The 13,439-nt window shown below is 42.9% G+C and overlaps 1 protein-coding gene across 3 annotated transcripts; it reads right to left on the bottom strand.

Moving 5' to 3' along the window:
* Positions 1-2,567: 2,567 nt before the first annotated feature.
* On the bottom strand, positions 2,568-12,852 carry TNFRSF6B (TNF receptor superfamily member 6b). Of its 3 annotated transcripts, none has more exons than XM_069751068.1 (4): positions 12,837-12,852; positions 9,071-9,149; positions 4,160-4,532; positions 2,568-3,746 (listed from the first exon to the last, which is right to left on the bottom strand). In XM_069751068.1, the coding sequence occupies exons 2-4, from the start codon at positions 9,110-9,112 to the stop codon at positions 3,469-3,471; spliced, it is 693 nt and encodes a 230-aa protein (XP_069607169.1). In that variant the 5' UTR covers positions 9,113-9,149; positions 12,837-12,852; the 3' UTR covers positions 2,568-3,468. The 3 variants fall into 3 exon arrangements, with proteins under 3 accessions (XP_069607169.1, XP_069607170.1, XP_069607168.1); XM_069751069.1 differs by lacking the exon at positions 12,837-12,852 and adding an exon at positions 9,323-9,475; XM_069751067.1 differs by lacking the exon at positions 12,837-12,852 and having other exon boundaries at positions 9,071-9,251.
* Between the last annotated feature and the right edge of the window lie 587 nt (positions 12,853-13,439).

Here is a 13,439-nt window from a genome sequence, read left to right as displayed (position 1 = left end):
TCACACTTCTTCATTTTCACCTCACACCTCTTATTTTCCCCTCACTCCACTATTTTCCCCTCACTCCTCTCATTTTCCCCTCACACTTCATTTTCACCTCACACCTCTTATTTTCCCCTCACTCCTCTCATTTTCACCTTACTCCTCTCTTCCCCTCACACATGCACAGCAACTTCCTGTTATGAGCACTGCGGTGTAATCCATGAGGCTCCTCCCTTTCCCTTGACGTCATGCCTCACAGGAGCAACTCCATTCTAAGACACGACTGAGCTAGATGTGGCCTGTGCCTGCCGCACATTGATACTCTAAAGGTGGCGGCCCTGATTGTAGATTGTAGCTTGCAGTGGCTGGGATGTCGCAGCCGGTGAGTTTTGCAAGGTGAATTTCGAGGTGAATGTGCCTCTGCCTGTGTGCGCTAACAATGTGGGCCGTGTGGACGCGACTTTGCGTGTGTAGTGAGTGTGGCTATGCGGTGTGGGCGTGGCTTGATACGTATACACACACATACATACACTCAGCTTTATATATATAGATGGTGTCAATGAAATATCTGCACAGAACATTGAGGGGTCCATTAATAGGATGTTTCTATGAAAGCCCTCATTCATGGGTATAATTGAAGCTGTACTGGAAGTGAATAAGAAAAATAAAATGCCTCGGAAATGCAACCTGAAGCTTTTGGGCCCCACCTTAAAATCTGTGACAGGGGCCCTAACTAGCATGTGCCATGTATAATTCTGCTATCATACCATGAGGTTGAATGGTTCCTCAGGCACAATGGCCTGGGTGCAATAGATACCTCTACAGTTACACCCCTGGCCACAAATGTGAATGGGACTTCATGAGCTTTTTAGTGGAAGGGGTTGCCAATAGCAACCGAAATCCAGCTTTCATCCACTAAGGTTGGTTTCATAAGTCTATCTGGGCCGACTGAAACCGGCCAAATGTGCACAATAGATGTGAGCAGGAATCGGATCACTGTTTAGTTTGTATAAATTAAAAAATAAACTAGTGATTCGATTAGTTGGTAACAAAACCACTCAGACAACAATAATGTACGGTGACCTAAGGAAATGGCGATCTGACTAGTACTCGGTCATAAGCTGGGATTTTGATGGCAGTTTCATGCTGGCGTGGTTTATAGGGCACCGTTTGGCTGTCATCACAGTGCATTTAGGCTGGCACTGCCTATGGCATTAGTGATCTTTGCAGGGGCCACCTATCTCTGATTACGGGGACCCTCCGGTGCCACTATTTATGCCATTAATTGTCAGGCACGCCATGGTTGGTGCCGTTTATGCTATTGGCTTTTATTATTGGGGCACTTCATGGCTGGCAATGGTTATTATAGGGGCACTTTGAATCTGGCATGGTTTATGCTACTTGCTGCTATTATTTGGGCACTCCATGGCTGGTAAAGGCTGTTATTATGAGGGGCACTGCGTGGCTGGCACTGTTTATACTACTGATATTATTTGGGCACTCCATGGCTGGTGATGGTTATTATGGGGGCACTGCGAGGCTGGCACTGTTTATGCTACTGACTGGTATTATTTGGGCACTCCATGGCTGGTAATGGCTGTTATTATGTGGACACTTAGTCGCTGGCCTTATTTATGCCACTGGCTACCATTATTTAAGTGCTCGATAGCTGTCCTGAACAGAGCTCTATAATGCTAGAAATGTGTAGTTTCACGACATGGAAAAGCTGAACGATGCTTGTAATGTCGGCCATATTGTTTGTCTCCAGGCTTTCCTAGAATTAGATAATACCAAGAATGCAGATATTTCTTAGATTGACAGAAGAGGAGGCCCCAGGATGGAACACACACACCTTTTTAGTTTTTTCCCCCCTCTGTGAGGCTGCCGTCACACTAGCAGTATTTGGTCAGTATTTTACATCAGTATTTCTAAGCCAAAACCAGGAGTGGGTGATAAACACAGAAGTGGTGCATATGTTTCTATTATACTTTTCCTCTATTTGTTCCACTCCTGGTTTTGGCTACAAATACTGAGGTAAAATACTGACCAAATACTGCTAGTGTGACGGCAGTCTGACGCCTGATTGTTTTGTATTACAAGTCCGCCAGTTTCATTATGAATACTGCTGCGTATTGTCCATGGTTTTGGAGACGTGCCTGGTGGATTAGTCTACTTATTTGTCTCTGTGGAATCTGATCCGTCACAGTCAGCCATGATTCAGCTTGAGGCCTCCTCAAGCAATAAGTTGCGTAGCGGGTGGTCAGAGAAGGACTTTCCATACTATTTCTAATTCTGCCATTTTGATTATATTAAGCGTCCTTCCCGTTAGATATGTGGGGGTCCTATATTTACTACCCCCAGTGTTACCATAAATAAGACCCCACAAGTCTCTGGCTGCTCTCTCAATAAGCGTTTTCCGACTTTACCATTCACCTCCAGCTTTATTAAAACCTCAGATTTGTCCACCTCTGTCAATGTAAGAATGCTAAATCCACCGGTTATACTATTTATGGACCAGAATGAACTATATAAGTAGCAGCCATTGTGGGGACTTTGTTGAATATAAGAAAAAACAAAACACAAAATTATACAAAATATCTTTTTTTTCTGAAAAAGTCAATTTTACAACAAAGACATTAATGTATATCAATGGGAGAGGGGAGGTTTATAATAAATTAATGAATGGTCGGAGGTAACATCCATGCAACAGAACTGAAATTCAAAAACTTTGCCAAAGTTATAAAAAGTAATTCTTCAAAATGTAAGTATCCATGATCCTATGTCCATTGACTTCCAAAGATGAAATGATACAGAGTCACGGCTCATTGAGACATCAGGTTTTTTTGTGTATGAGATAAACTGATTTTTACTTATATACATATGTATAATATATATAAATGTTCATACTCACGCACACACATAATTCTGAGATTGTCATTATCTTTTGGTTTGTGTGCTTGTTTTTACAATCAGCGTGGCATCCAATTTTCTCATAAGCAAAAAAAATAAATACATTTTCCAATCCCATCCTACCCATTTGGCAGTAAAAAACGCACAGGATTCATATGGCATCCATGCGCTGTCTGAGGTTTTCCATGATCCGTAGACTTGAATGTGCGATTTTGATCCCTGAAACAGATCAAAATCACACGTCTACGTATTATTATTCTTTTATGCAAACGCTCCGTCCACAGGAAAAAACAACAACACAGATATGTAAACAGCCCAATAGACTATAATGGGCACATGTTCTATCATTAGAAAACACAGTGGAGTTTCATGTAACTAAACAATTCTCTATTTCAGTAGTTGCTATGCCTTATGGTGTGTTCGTTTGAACCTGTTGATATGTTTTGTTTTAGTTGTGTATTGTATTATCAAACAATACAAATTTTGAATAAGAAAACACAGAACATGTATGTGAATCACGGACGTCGGATTGAGCCTACAAGATATAAGGAACTGGCCATGGTCGTTACTCAGAATTTACAAATCTTCCTGCTGGGTGAATCTATTCTGTAACTTTTTTTCCAGATGTGAAATTTTGGCTTTTTTCAAGATATTCAAAAGTCGTGGGAGCAGAGGGCGATTCTGGTCTCGGTCTTTTAAGTCCTTTAAGAGACTTCTAACCCTTCTGTGGGTCGCAGGCTTCTTTCCTTTGTGCGGTTTGTGCAGAATGCTGTTTTCCAGTTTGCGGTAGGTGCTATTGGAAATATTCAGACTCACGATATAATCTATTACGAGCTCGTCGCATTCTTCATCATCTGTAGGGAGAGTAAAGGCCGAAAATATGAGTAGACAGCAAAAAAAGAAAAATGGCTGCTATGGGGTCTGGAGACGTTCTATGAATAGGGTAAGTTTCTCCACCTTTCCCATTCAGACAGTCTGTGAAGATCGGACTGCCCTCGGATGTCATCCGAGTGCAATTCGATTTTTTTCATGGACCCATTAACTTTCATTAATTTCCAATTTTGATCCGACCATCAGATCAAGATCGGACATGTCCCAGCGATTTTCCGCAGACAGAGAGGACAATCACGGATATGGGAATTGCCCCATAGGCTACAACAGGTACGAGTGCCATCTTTTAAAAACACAGCACTCGTATGTTAATATTGGCCGTGTGCATGAGCCCCTACCAAGAACTTTTTTTTTCCGTTAGTTATCCATCACTCACCTTCCTCTTGCTGGTTTTCATCAATGTTGCACCGTAGATCTTTGACGCAGTAGTGGCCACTGCGGTGGTAGCCAGGCTGGCACTCGCACACCCTGTTGTGCGTGGAATTACACTCGTGTTTTACTTGTTCCCCTTCCTGACAGATGACATTGCAGAATCGGCATTTGTCCAGGTAATTCCAGTACTGGGCATAATGCTCATCTGGGCACTCTTTACATATAGTGTCTGTTTTAGAGGAGCAATGGAGGTCCACATAGGTCCCCGGTGGGCACTTCTGACACGTAAGAGTCTCGCCTGTTTGATCAGTCCACTCGTAGGTGGGAGTCGACCTGTTTGCTGTTGCTATGGTTACAAGAAATAAACTTGCCACAACCTAAGAGGAAGAAAGCAACAAAGCGTTAGCTTCAAAATCCCCCCCAAAATGATCCATCATTCATTCATGACAGTATTTACAGCAAAGGTGGTGGATTACATGTCTGTTGTAAATGCCCCAGCTTACACCATGGTAAAAACTACCTGGCTTCACTAAGATAATGAAGAAGTTATATAAAAGAGCGTTAGAATAAAAAAAAAAAAAATATATATCCTTAAGGCCTCATTCACATGACAGTAGTTGGCATCAGTATGCGTAAGCCAAAACCAGGAGTGGACCTGGAAACACTAGAATTGACAGATGGACACCTGTTCTGTGTTTTGGAGACACTCCTGGTTTTGGCACAAAAATACTGATGTGTGAATAAAGCCTAATAAAGGTTTTCTTGCAATGTGATTGACCTTTGCCCATGTAACCGAGACAAGAAAGAGACCCTTGTATTGTTTAGATTATTAAAATAGACCCCATAGAAGCTATCTAATAAAGTTACCATAATTAGGGGAGTATGCCAATATGTTCTATGTGTATAGACAGTATAGAAATTAAACATCTATCATTTAATTAATTGGGCAGTTTATAAAAAAATATATACAAAAATCATTTAATTAATCAGTCACTTTATAAAAAAAATTATAAAAATCATCATTTAGTCATTTTATATATATTTTTTTTAAATCATCGATTAGTCCCTTTATAAAAAATATAATTTAATTAATCAGTCACTTTGTACAAAAAAAATCTATAAAAAAAAAAAATCATCATTTGGGTTTACATCCCATGCAAATCTCCATAAGTCCCGACTCTGACGTCTGATCCCTTATTGTACATTCCCACGGGACCCGCGGATATAGTTGAGATTTGGCCTTTGCATTACAGATTTAAAAAGTCTCCAAAAATAATGCTGCAATGACATTTCCGCTTCATAAATTGACACGCCGCACATTTTAGATCCGAGGCGCCAGATAATTAAAGCTGCGGATTTTCCCCACAGGATATAAATGAGATTTAGTGAAATCTCTTTCCCAACAATGCCAATATAATAATAATAATAATCTTTATTTGTATATAGCGCTAACATATTCCGCAGCGCTTTACAGGTTGCACACATTATCATCACTGTTCCCGATGGGGCTCACAACCTAGATTCCCTATCAGAATGTCTTTGGAATGTGGGAGGAAACCGGAGTGCCCGGAGGAAACCCACGCAAACACGGAGAGAACATACAAACTCTTTACAGATGTTGTCCTGGGTGGGATTAGAGCCCAGGACCCCAGCGCTGCAAGGCTGCAATGCTGACCACTGTACCACCGTGCCACCCAATGTAATACGCAGCATGTGACATGAATGCAAATTCACAGAGGAAAATCTGCCCAGTGAGAACAGAACCTTAGAGGGGTGTTCGGCTTTTACATTCTAAGGCTGCCGTCACACTATCAGTATTTGGTCAGTATTTTACCTCAGTATTTGTAGCCAAAACCAGGAGTCGGTGATAAATACAGAAGTGGTGCATATGTTTCTATTATACTTTTCCTCTATTTGTTCCACTCCTGATTTTGGCTACAAATACTGATGTAAAATACTGACCAAATACTGCTAGTGTGACGGCAGCCTAATAGTCCACAGGGTTGAAAATAATGAAATGAACCTCAGGCTGCGATCACGTGCAGCAGCAGGGAGACGGCTCTTTCACCTTCATGATCGTGGACGGTTTAGAAGATGAGAAATTGATTCCCAGCAAGACTAAATGACCCAACCTTGACCCTCTCTTACATGTCTATGAAGATGTCCAGTTTAGGAGACCTGTGGCCCGTCCCTGCATCGTGGCCTGCACTGGGCAGCAAACTACAGATGTGACTCTGACCTTACTGACCGACTGCTGCTGCATAGTTGCCAGCAGGGAGGCAGCCCCCGTATGTATGGCAGATATTGGTATTTTTTAAAGGCGCAAACCTGTAGAGCATTACAATATAAAAGTGGAGCACCTCGTTATACTGCCCACGCAGCGGACAGGAGGCAGCAGTCGGACGGTTTAGAGGATTTTGTCCTCTACACTCATCATAGATATGAGATGTATTGGTAGACCGTTGGCAGGGCCAGCTAATCTTGGCGAGATCTACTGACAATCTGATGTCTTTGGTGGTCGCACACCTAAAGTTACATGTGCAATACCAATTCATCAAAGGCTGTGTCAACTGGCAGCCATCGTACTCGACTACCCCCAAACACATGAAAGTTCGTCTCATGTGTTTTCAACAGGAACAGCAGAGAAAACCGCGGCCATACAGCCCTGGTGTCGGCTCATCTGTAGAGAATAAAACATTGAAAACATTGGGAGTATAACCGATCCTTATTTTCCCCCATATCACCCGTAGGGGAAGGTTCAGGAGGTCTCCATTCACATTAACTTGTCAGGTTCATCAGGGGCTTAAAGGAAATCTATCAGTAACATTTGCCTTAAAGAGGTATTCCCATCTCCAAGATCCTGTCCCAATATGTAGTAGGTGTAATATTAATATTATCAAATACTTCCAATTAGAAATGTAGTATAGTTCTTCTGATTCGCTATGTCTCTTTCCTCATGTGCAGACATTACAGGACCTTAGCTATCCATGGTATAGTGACAGTTAGTTAGGTATCCATGGTTACGACCACTAGCAACTAAGGTCCTGCAATGCCTGCACATGAGGAAAGCGACATAGCGAATCAGAAGAACTATACTACATTTCTAATTGGAGGTATTTGCTAATATTAATATTACACCTACTACATATTGGGATATGGTCTTGGAGATGGGAACACAGCTTTAAGGGCAGCACAGTGGCGCAGTGGTTAGCACTGCAGCCTTGCAGCGCTGGGGTCCTGGGCTCTAATCCCACCCAGGACAACATCTGCAAGGAGTTTGCGTGGGTTTCCTCTGGGTTCTCCGGTTTCCTCCCACATTCCAAAAAGACATAATGATAGGGATTCTAGATTGTGAGCCCCATCGGGGACAGTGATGATAATGTGTGCAAACTAAAGCACTGCAGAATATGTTAGCGCTATATAAAAATAAAGAATATTAATAAAGATTATTATTTAAGCTAGCAGATGTAGTGCAAGATAGGAATTCATAAAAATGGTTTCCACTGCCCTCTTTCACCACTATCCGGTTGCCCTATTGGGCAGACATTTTATTTTAGTCACACAGATAGGTGTATGCGTGGTCATTGGCTCCACTAAGGCTACGTTCACATTTGCGCCGCTCCCGGCTGCGTCGGGCGCAGCCGCGGCGACGCACGCGCCATGCGCCCCTATATTTAACATGGGGGCGAATGGACATGCGTTGCATTTGCGTCGCATGCGTCGCTGCAGCGCATGCGTCAGGGCGCAGGGAACGCTGCATGATGCAGTTTTTCCTGCGCCCAAAACCCTGCAAAAAGCGACGCATGCATCGCAAAACGCAGCGTTTGTGCATGCGTTCATATTTGCGTTACGTCGCCGACGCAGCGCCGCACAACGCAAATGTGAACGTAGCCTTAGCTTCTCCCTGCCAGCGCTGCTTTCTTCTGCTTAAGGACAGGTGCAGACAACCTTATTTTCACCCAGAGTGTGATCCAACAAAACACAGGCTTGTACCCAGACCAATATTATGCTATGGGGTCGCTCAAATGACAGATTTTTTTCCACGGACAGCGCCAGTCCGAAGAAAGTAACTACAGTGTGCCCAAGTTTGATCTGATATTCGCACTCGGCCATGCAAGTCAATGAGGCCATGGAGAACATCAGACTGCACTCAGATGACAGCTGAGTGCGGAATGATTTCAACAGACTGTTACAATGGAGAATTTTTTTTCTCCATCTTCTCATCCAAGAAAATCGGATCACTCCAATCACAGTTTGATTAGTATATGTTGACCAGATTTTCTAGGATGAGAGAATACACGGTCGTCTGCGCCTGACCGAATTAATGAAGAGTGGAGGGGACGTCTTACATCCCCTTGCCTATCAAGAGAGCGCCATCGACAGGAAGAAGCAAAGAGGACTGGATGTGCAGTGAGATCATACCGCCACTTGCAAGCCTACTGTGCATATAAAGAAAATACGAATTACTGTGTAATGTGGCACCGGATAGTAGTGAAATAGGTATTCATGGAAATGGTTTCCTTATCCTGCACTTACCGCGCTAGCCTAAAGCAAACGTTACTGACAGTTCTCCCTTTAAGATTAATGACAGATTACCAAAAAAGCGTAATCTGCCAGTGATCTGCAGATAAATACATGGTGTGTAAGAATGGCTGTGGGATCGGATGGCACAGAGTGTTCAGAATCTGTTCCCGCACACGGATTAGTGCCATCTAAAATGGAGAGAAATCCTCAGCAGTCTATACACAGATCTCTGACATATACCATGTGTACGCTGCACTTTGACCACAACGTGCGGACAAGACCTTACGAAGCACGTCTCCAGCATGTATTGTCAGAACAGCTCCCTGACGGGCATGCTGGGTGTTGTGGTTCTATAAACGCTCGAGAACATGTTTGGTAGGTTACGTCTTACCTGGACGGTGCTGGAGTAAGTCATCTTGTTGCTGTCAGTCATTTGCTCCTCATCTCAGGTGACGGTGGGGCAGGAGAGCCTGGGGCAGAGAGCAGATGTCATTGTAAATGCAGGCACACAACCCAAACAGTACCCCGTTCACCGGAGGAAGACGGATCTCCATACTGTACAGAAGGACTGCGCCCCCTCCCCTACACACACTACACTCACTTCCTCTGCGCCCACCCCTCCATTACTCAGAGCCGCACTCACCTTCTGTGCTCCAAGGTTTGGTGAGCCCAGCATTGTTATATAGACCGGACCCTTCATTATTTCTGGAGTGACTCACCAACATGTGATTGGGGCATTCCCACAGAGCAGTAGGTGGAAGGTGCACCACTCCCACTGCAATCCCTATACTGTCACATATTACATGCCCGATTGGTCCTCACATTAACGTGCGCTTCCACTTTTGAGGCTTTGACGGTAAAAGGTAAGAGGGGATTCGCCCTGAATGACCATGCCAAAGTTAACCCCTTTCCGACCAGGCTTTTTTTTTTTTTTGAGCTCCCCCCCCGACCCCTCAAGTGCTATGTCTTTTTTTTTTTAAAAAAAAATTTTCTATCAACATCACCGTACGAGGGCTTGTTTTATGTGGAACAAATTGTAGTTTTAACGGACACCATTTATTTTACCATTCACTGGAGAACATAAAAATAAAGAATTATAATAATAATTACACTATTTTTTTGTTGTTGTCACAACATTCATTGTGCGGGAAAAATAAGGCTACTTTCACACTAGCGTCGGAATATCCCCGTCGCAATGCGTCAGGGAGAGATTCCGACGCTAGCGTTTAACGCATTGCACAATGGAGGCAGCGGATGCATTTCTCCGGCGCATCCGCTGCCCCATTGTAAGGTGCGGGGAGGTGGGGGCGGAGTTCCGGCCGCGTATGCGCGGTCGGAAAAAGCGGTCCGTCAGGAGCAAAAAACGTTACATGTAGCGTTTTTTGCTCCCAGCGGTCCGCAAAAGCACGACGCATCCGTCGCTCGACGGATGCGACGTGTGGCAATCCGTCGCAAATGCGTCGTCAATACAAGTCTATGGGGAAAAAACGCATCCTGCAAGCACTTTTACAGGATGCGTTTTTCTGCAAAACGACGCATTGTGACGGATTGCAGAAAACGCTAGTGTGAAAGTAGCCTAACCTGGTTAAATAAAATGTGTAGGTTTTTTTAATTAGGAGATGAAAATTGTGTTCCCATTTTTCCACGCCCTGTAACATTTTCCTTTTAACATTGATGGAATACAGTGAGGGCTTGTTTTTTTTTTTTTTAGTAGCGAGCCAATACTTATTGATTGACTTTCGGTGTGATCAATGTTTTGATCGCTTATTGCATTTTCTGGCAAAAAAAAATTAATTCTGATGTCTTGATTTTTTTTCTGTACAATTTTGATATACTAGATTTTTACAGATGCACAAATACCAAATGTTTTTATGTATCTATTTTTAATTATCGCTTTCCGTGATTGTCACAGTGGCAATTAAGTGATTAAACAGCAGCGATCGAAGCGCACGCCAGCATCTGCTATTACACCATCATGTTGCGGGCTTAGCTCCTAAGCCCCCTCAATACATGGGTGACTGACATGCCATACCAGTATGTTATATGGCAGGAAGGGGTTCAAAATATTGCTCAAATTATTTTAATTGATCTTCTAAACGCTGAAGAATATTAATATTAGTAGAAACAGCAGCTTTTTCCACTTCTGTAAAAACGGCCATGCGCCTCACTAACAACTAGAGGGCGACATACAGTTTCAGAACAACTGGGCTGTATCACAGCATCTCAGTAATGGCAGGCATTGTCGGGCGTTCTCGGTACGTGGCTAGTACTTTGAAGAATGATCCATGGTAGGACGAGAGTTGGCTTCATTCTGTCCGTTTTTCTCATGTAATGATTATTTTGATCACCGATTGCCATCAGTCTATCTCGTATGTGGAGAGAAAGAGAAACAAAAAAGTTTCTCCGCCTTCTAATTTCTTTATTGTCCATGAAAATCAGATTGTACTCAGATGTCATCCAAGTGCAACCTGATTTTTTCACGGACATCTAGACTTGCATTGCCGATTTTGATGGATGTGTGAATGACCCAATCTGCTATCCACGGAGAAACGGACGTCTAAATGAGGCCTTTACCTGCGACAGGGACATTGATGTATGTGGTGACTTACAGAGTAATTAAACATTCACTGTATTTCTTCATATTTTGCAGGCACTTTAATTGCTTGCAGATTGGGGTGTGGGGCTCAGTCCTGAGACCCTTGCTGCTCGCCTAATTGATCATCCCATTGTGCCCAGCACAGAAGTCCACAACACATAATTAGACACCCTGCCCAGGGGAGAATAGCCTATGCTTTCTATTGAATCCACTCTCTGCTGTGTGTGAACTCAGACTGACGCTGTGCGCAGCAGACCCCTGAGCTGCGCACTGTTCGAGGGTCTATTGAGCGAGCGATGTTAGTCTCAGGACTAGACGTGAGTGAACGTGCTCAGATTTGTTAGGCAATCCCTGTCGAACAGTCGCGGGAGATTGAATATATCATTCGAGCACTCAGAAGACACTCGGTTAGCACCCGAGCATGCTCTGATAGCACCTTATCCGAGTACAACCAACAATTTAAATTGCCTGCCAAATATGAAAAAAAGCCATGAAAGTTTAATTAATGGATACGTTAAGGAGTCTAATGTTCATGTCACACTGAAAAAATAAAAAAAAGAAATAGTATAAGATTGATAGGAAACAGGCCAAGGTGATGAACTGGGCTCTAAATGATCGAGATCTCAATCCGACCAAGCATCAGACGTGCTGGGAAACCAAAAGTGATCCAGGGAGGCCGAATCTTGAGTCTTACAAGATCTGCTGCTTATGTCATGGCGCCGGATGGGGTCAGAGCCATTTTAGTAGCACAAGGGGGACTGTAGAATATTAGCTAAGAGGTTTTAATGCTATGGCTGAATGGAGTAAGTAATCAGATGTAATGAATTTTAGGGTATCTGTACACATTCAGGATTTGGCAGTCTGGAAAGAGTCACTGCATGTCTGTCTCCGAGGGTCTCTGGACGCATAGTGGGCATGGGGTTTCTTGAAATCCCATCCACTATGCTGTAACCACTGGATGCTGCACAAGTACACAGCGTCCAACCCGCAGCGATTACTGATCGCGGGCTCACACCCTTAGGATATTTCTATTATTACATTATAATTCTGAATTGGACTGTGGAACATATGACATAATATCTAATTGAATGAGGATAATAAGAAACGACTATTATAAGCAGTGTGGTGAACTAACATTTTGAACATTTAGATCCTGGCAATGATATGAAATTTGTTTTACATTCCAAATTCCGAAACTGCGTAATCAGAAACCTCAACACCATGATCTATATTTGACGATGTTCCCATCACTGGTTTTAAGAGACTGACATTTACAATAATGGAAAAGGGATTCATATTAGTCACACTAATCACAAAAACTCTCCTTTTGAGGGAAAGAACATTCCTGGCAAAATTCATTTTACGGTCCTATGACTAATTTAGAGCCTAGAGCCACAAAGCATGACTTGCAGATCTAAAGACATTCGCACAACCCTGTGTCATTCTTTCTAAAGCAAAACACAAGCCGTACCATGATCATGATATCATGGTGTCAAGTGTCAAAATCATGAAAGCAGATTAACCTTTTTATCCATAAGGACTGAGTCAGACTGTCGTATACCTTGTGTGAGGATCGCACAATGTCATCATGAGATAATAGGGTCACAGAGTCACACCAGAATAAAGAAGTCTAAGGGCTTGTTATGTCAACACATTTTGCAGCAAGGAGCTTTGCTAATGCAATGCTACTCCTCGCTGCAAAACCCCGGAGAATGAGTCTAAATATAGATCAATGAGCTATATTTAGCTTCATTTGCGGTGAGGCGCCCTCTGCTGGATGTTCATAGATCGTGGGAAATTACCTAGAAAGCTCCTTGCTGCAAAATGTTTTAACCCCTTCAGAAGGATTTACATCGTTGGACGTTACAGATCTGCGTAGGGTAAGTATATTGTTGGTTTATTATGTTTTTTCTTTCACAGAACGAGGGTCTTCAGTGACTGGATTGGGCGTAGAATAAAATACTCCAACAACCATTGTTTTTATTTCATTAAAATAATTTTAAATAATGTGTTTGTGTTTTATTTAACCCTTTACTACAATTGGATTAATAATGGATAGGTGTCATAATTGACGCCTCTCCATTATTAATTAGGCTTAATGTCACCTTACAATAGCAAGGTGGCATTAACCCTTCATTACCCCATATCCCACCGCTACACGGGA

The sequence above is a fragment of the Ranitomeya imitator genome, chromosome 2 (genome assembly GCF_032444005.1).
Source record: "Ranitomeya imitator isolate aRanImi1 chromosome 2, aRanImi1.pri, whole genome shotgun sequence".
Taxonomy (NCBI): domain Eukaryota; kingdom Metazoa; phylum Chordata; class Amphibia; order Anura; family Dendrobatidae; genus Ranitomeya; species Ranitomeya imitator.
Note: the sequence above shows the minus strand (reverse complement) of the source record. Positions and strands in the feature narration are given on the sequence as shown.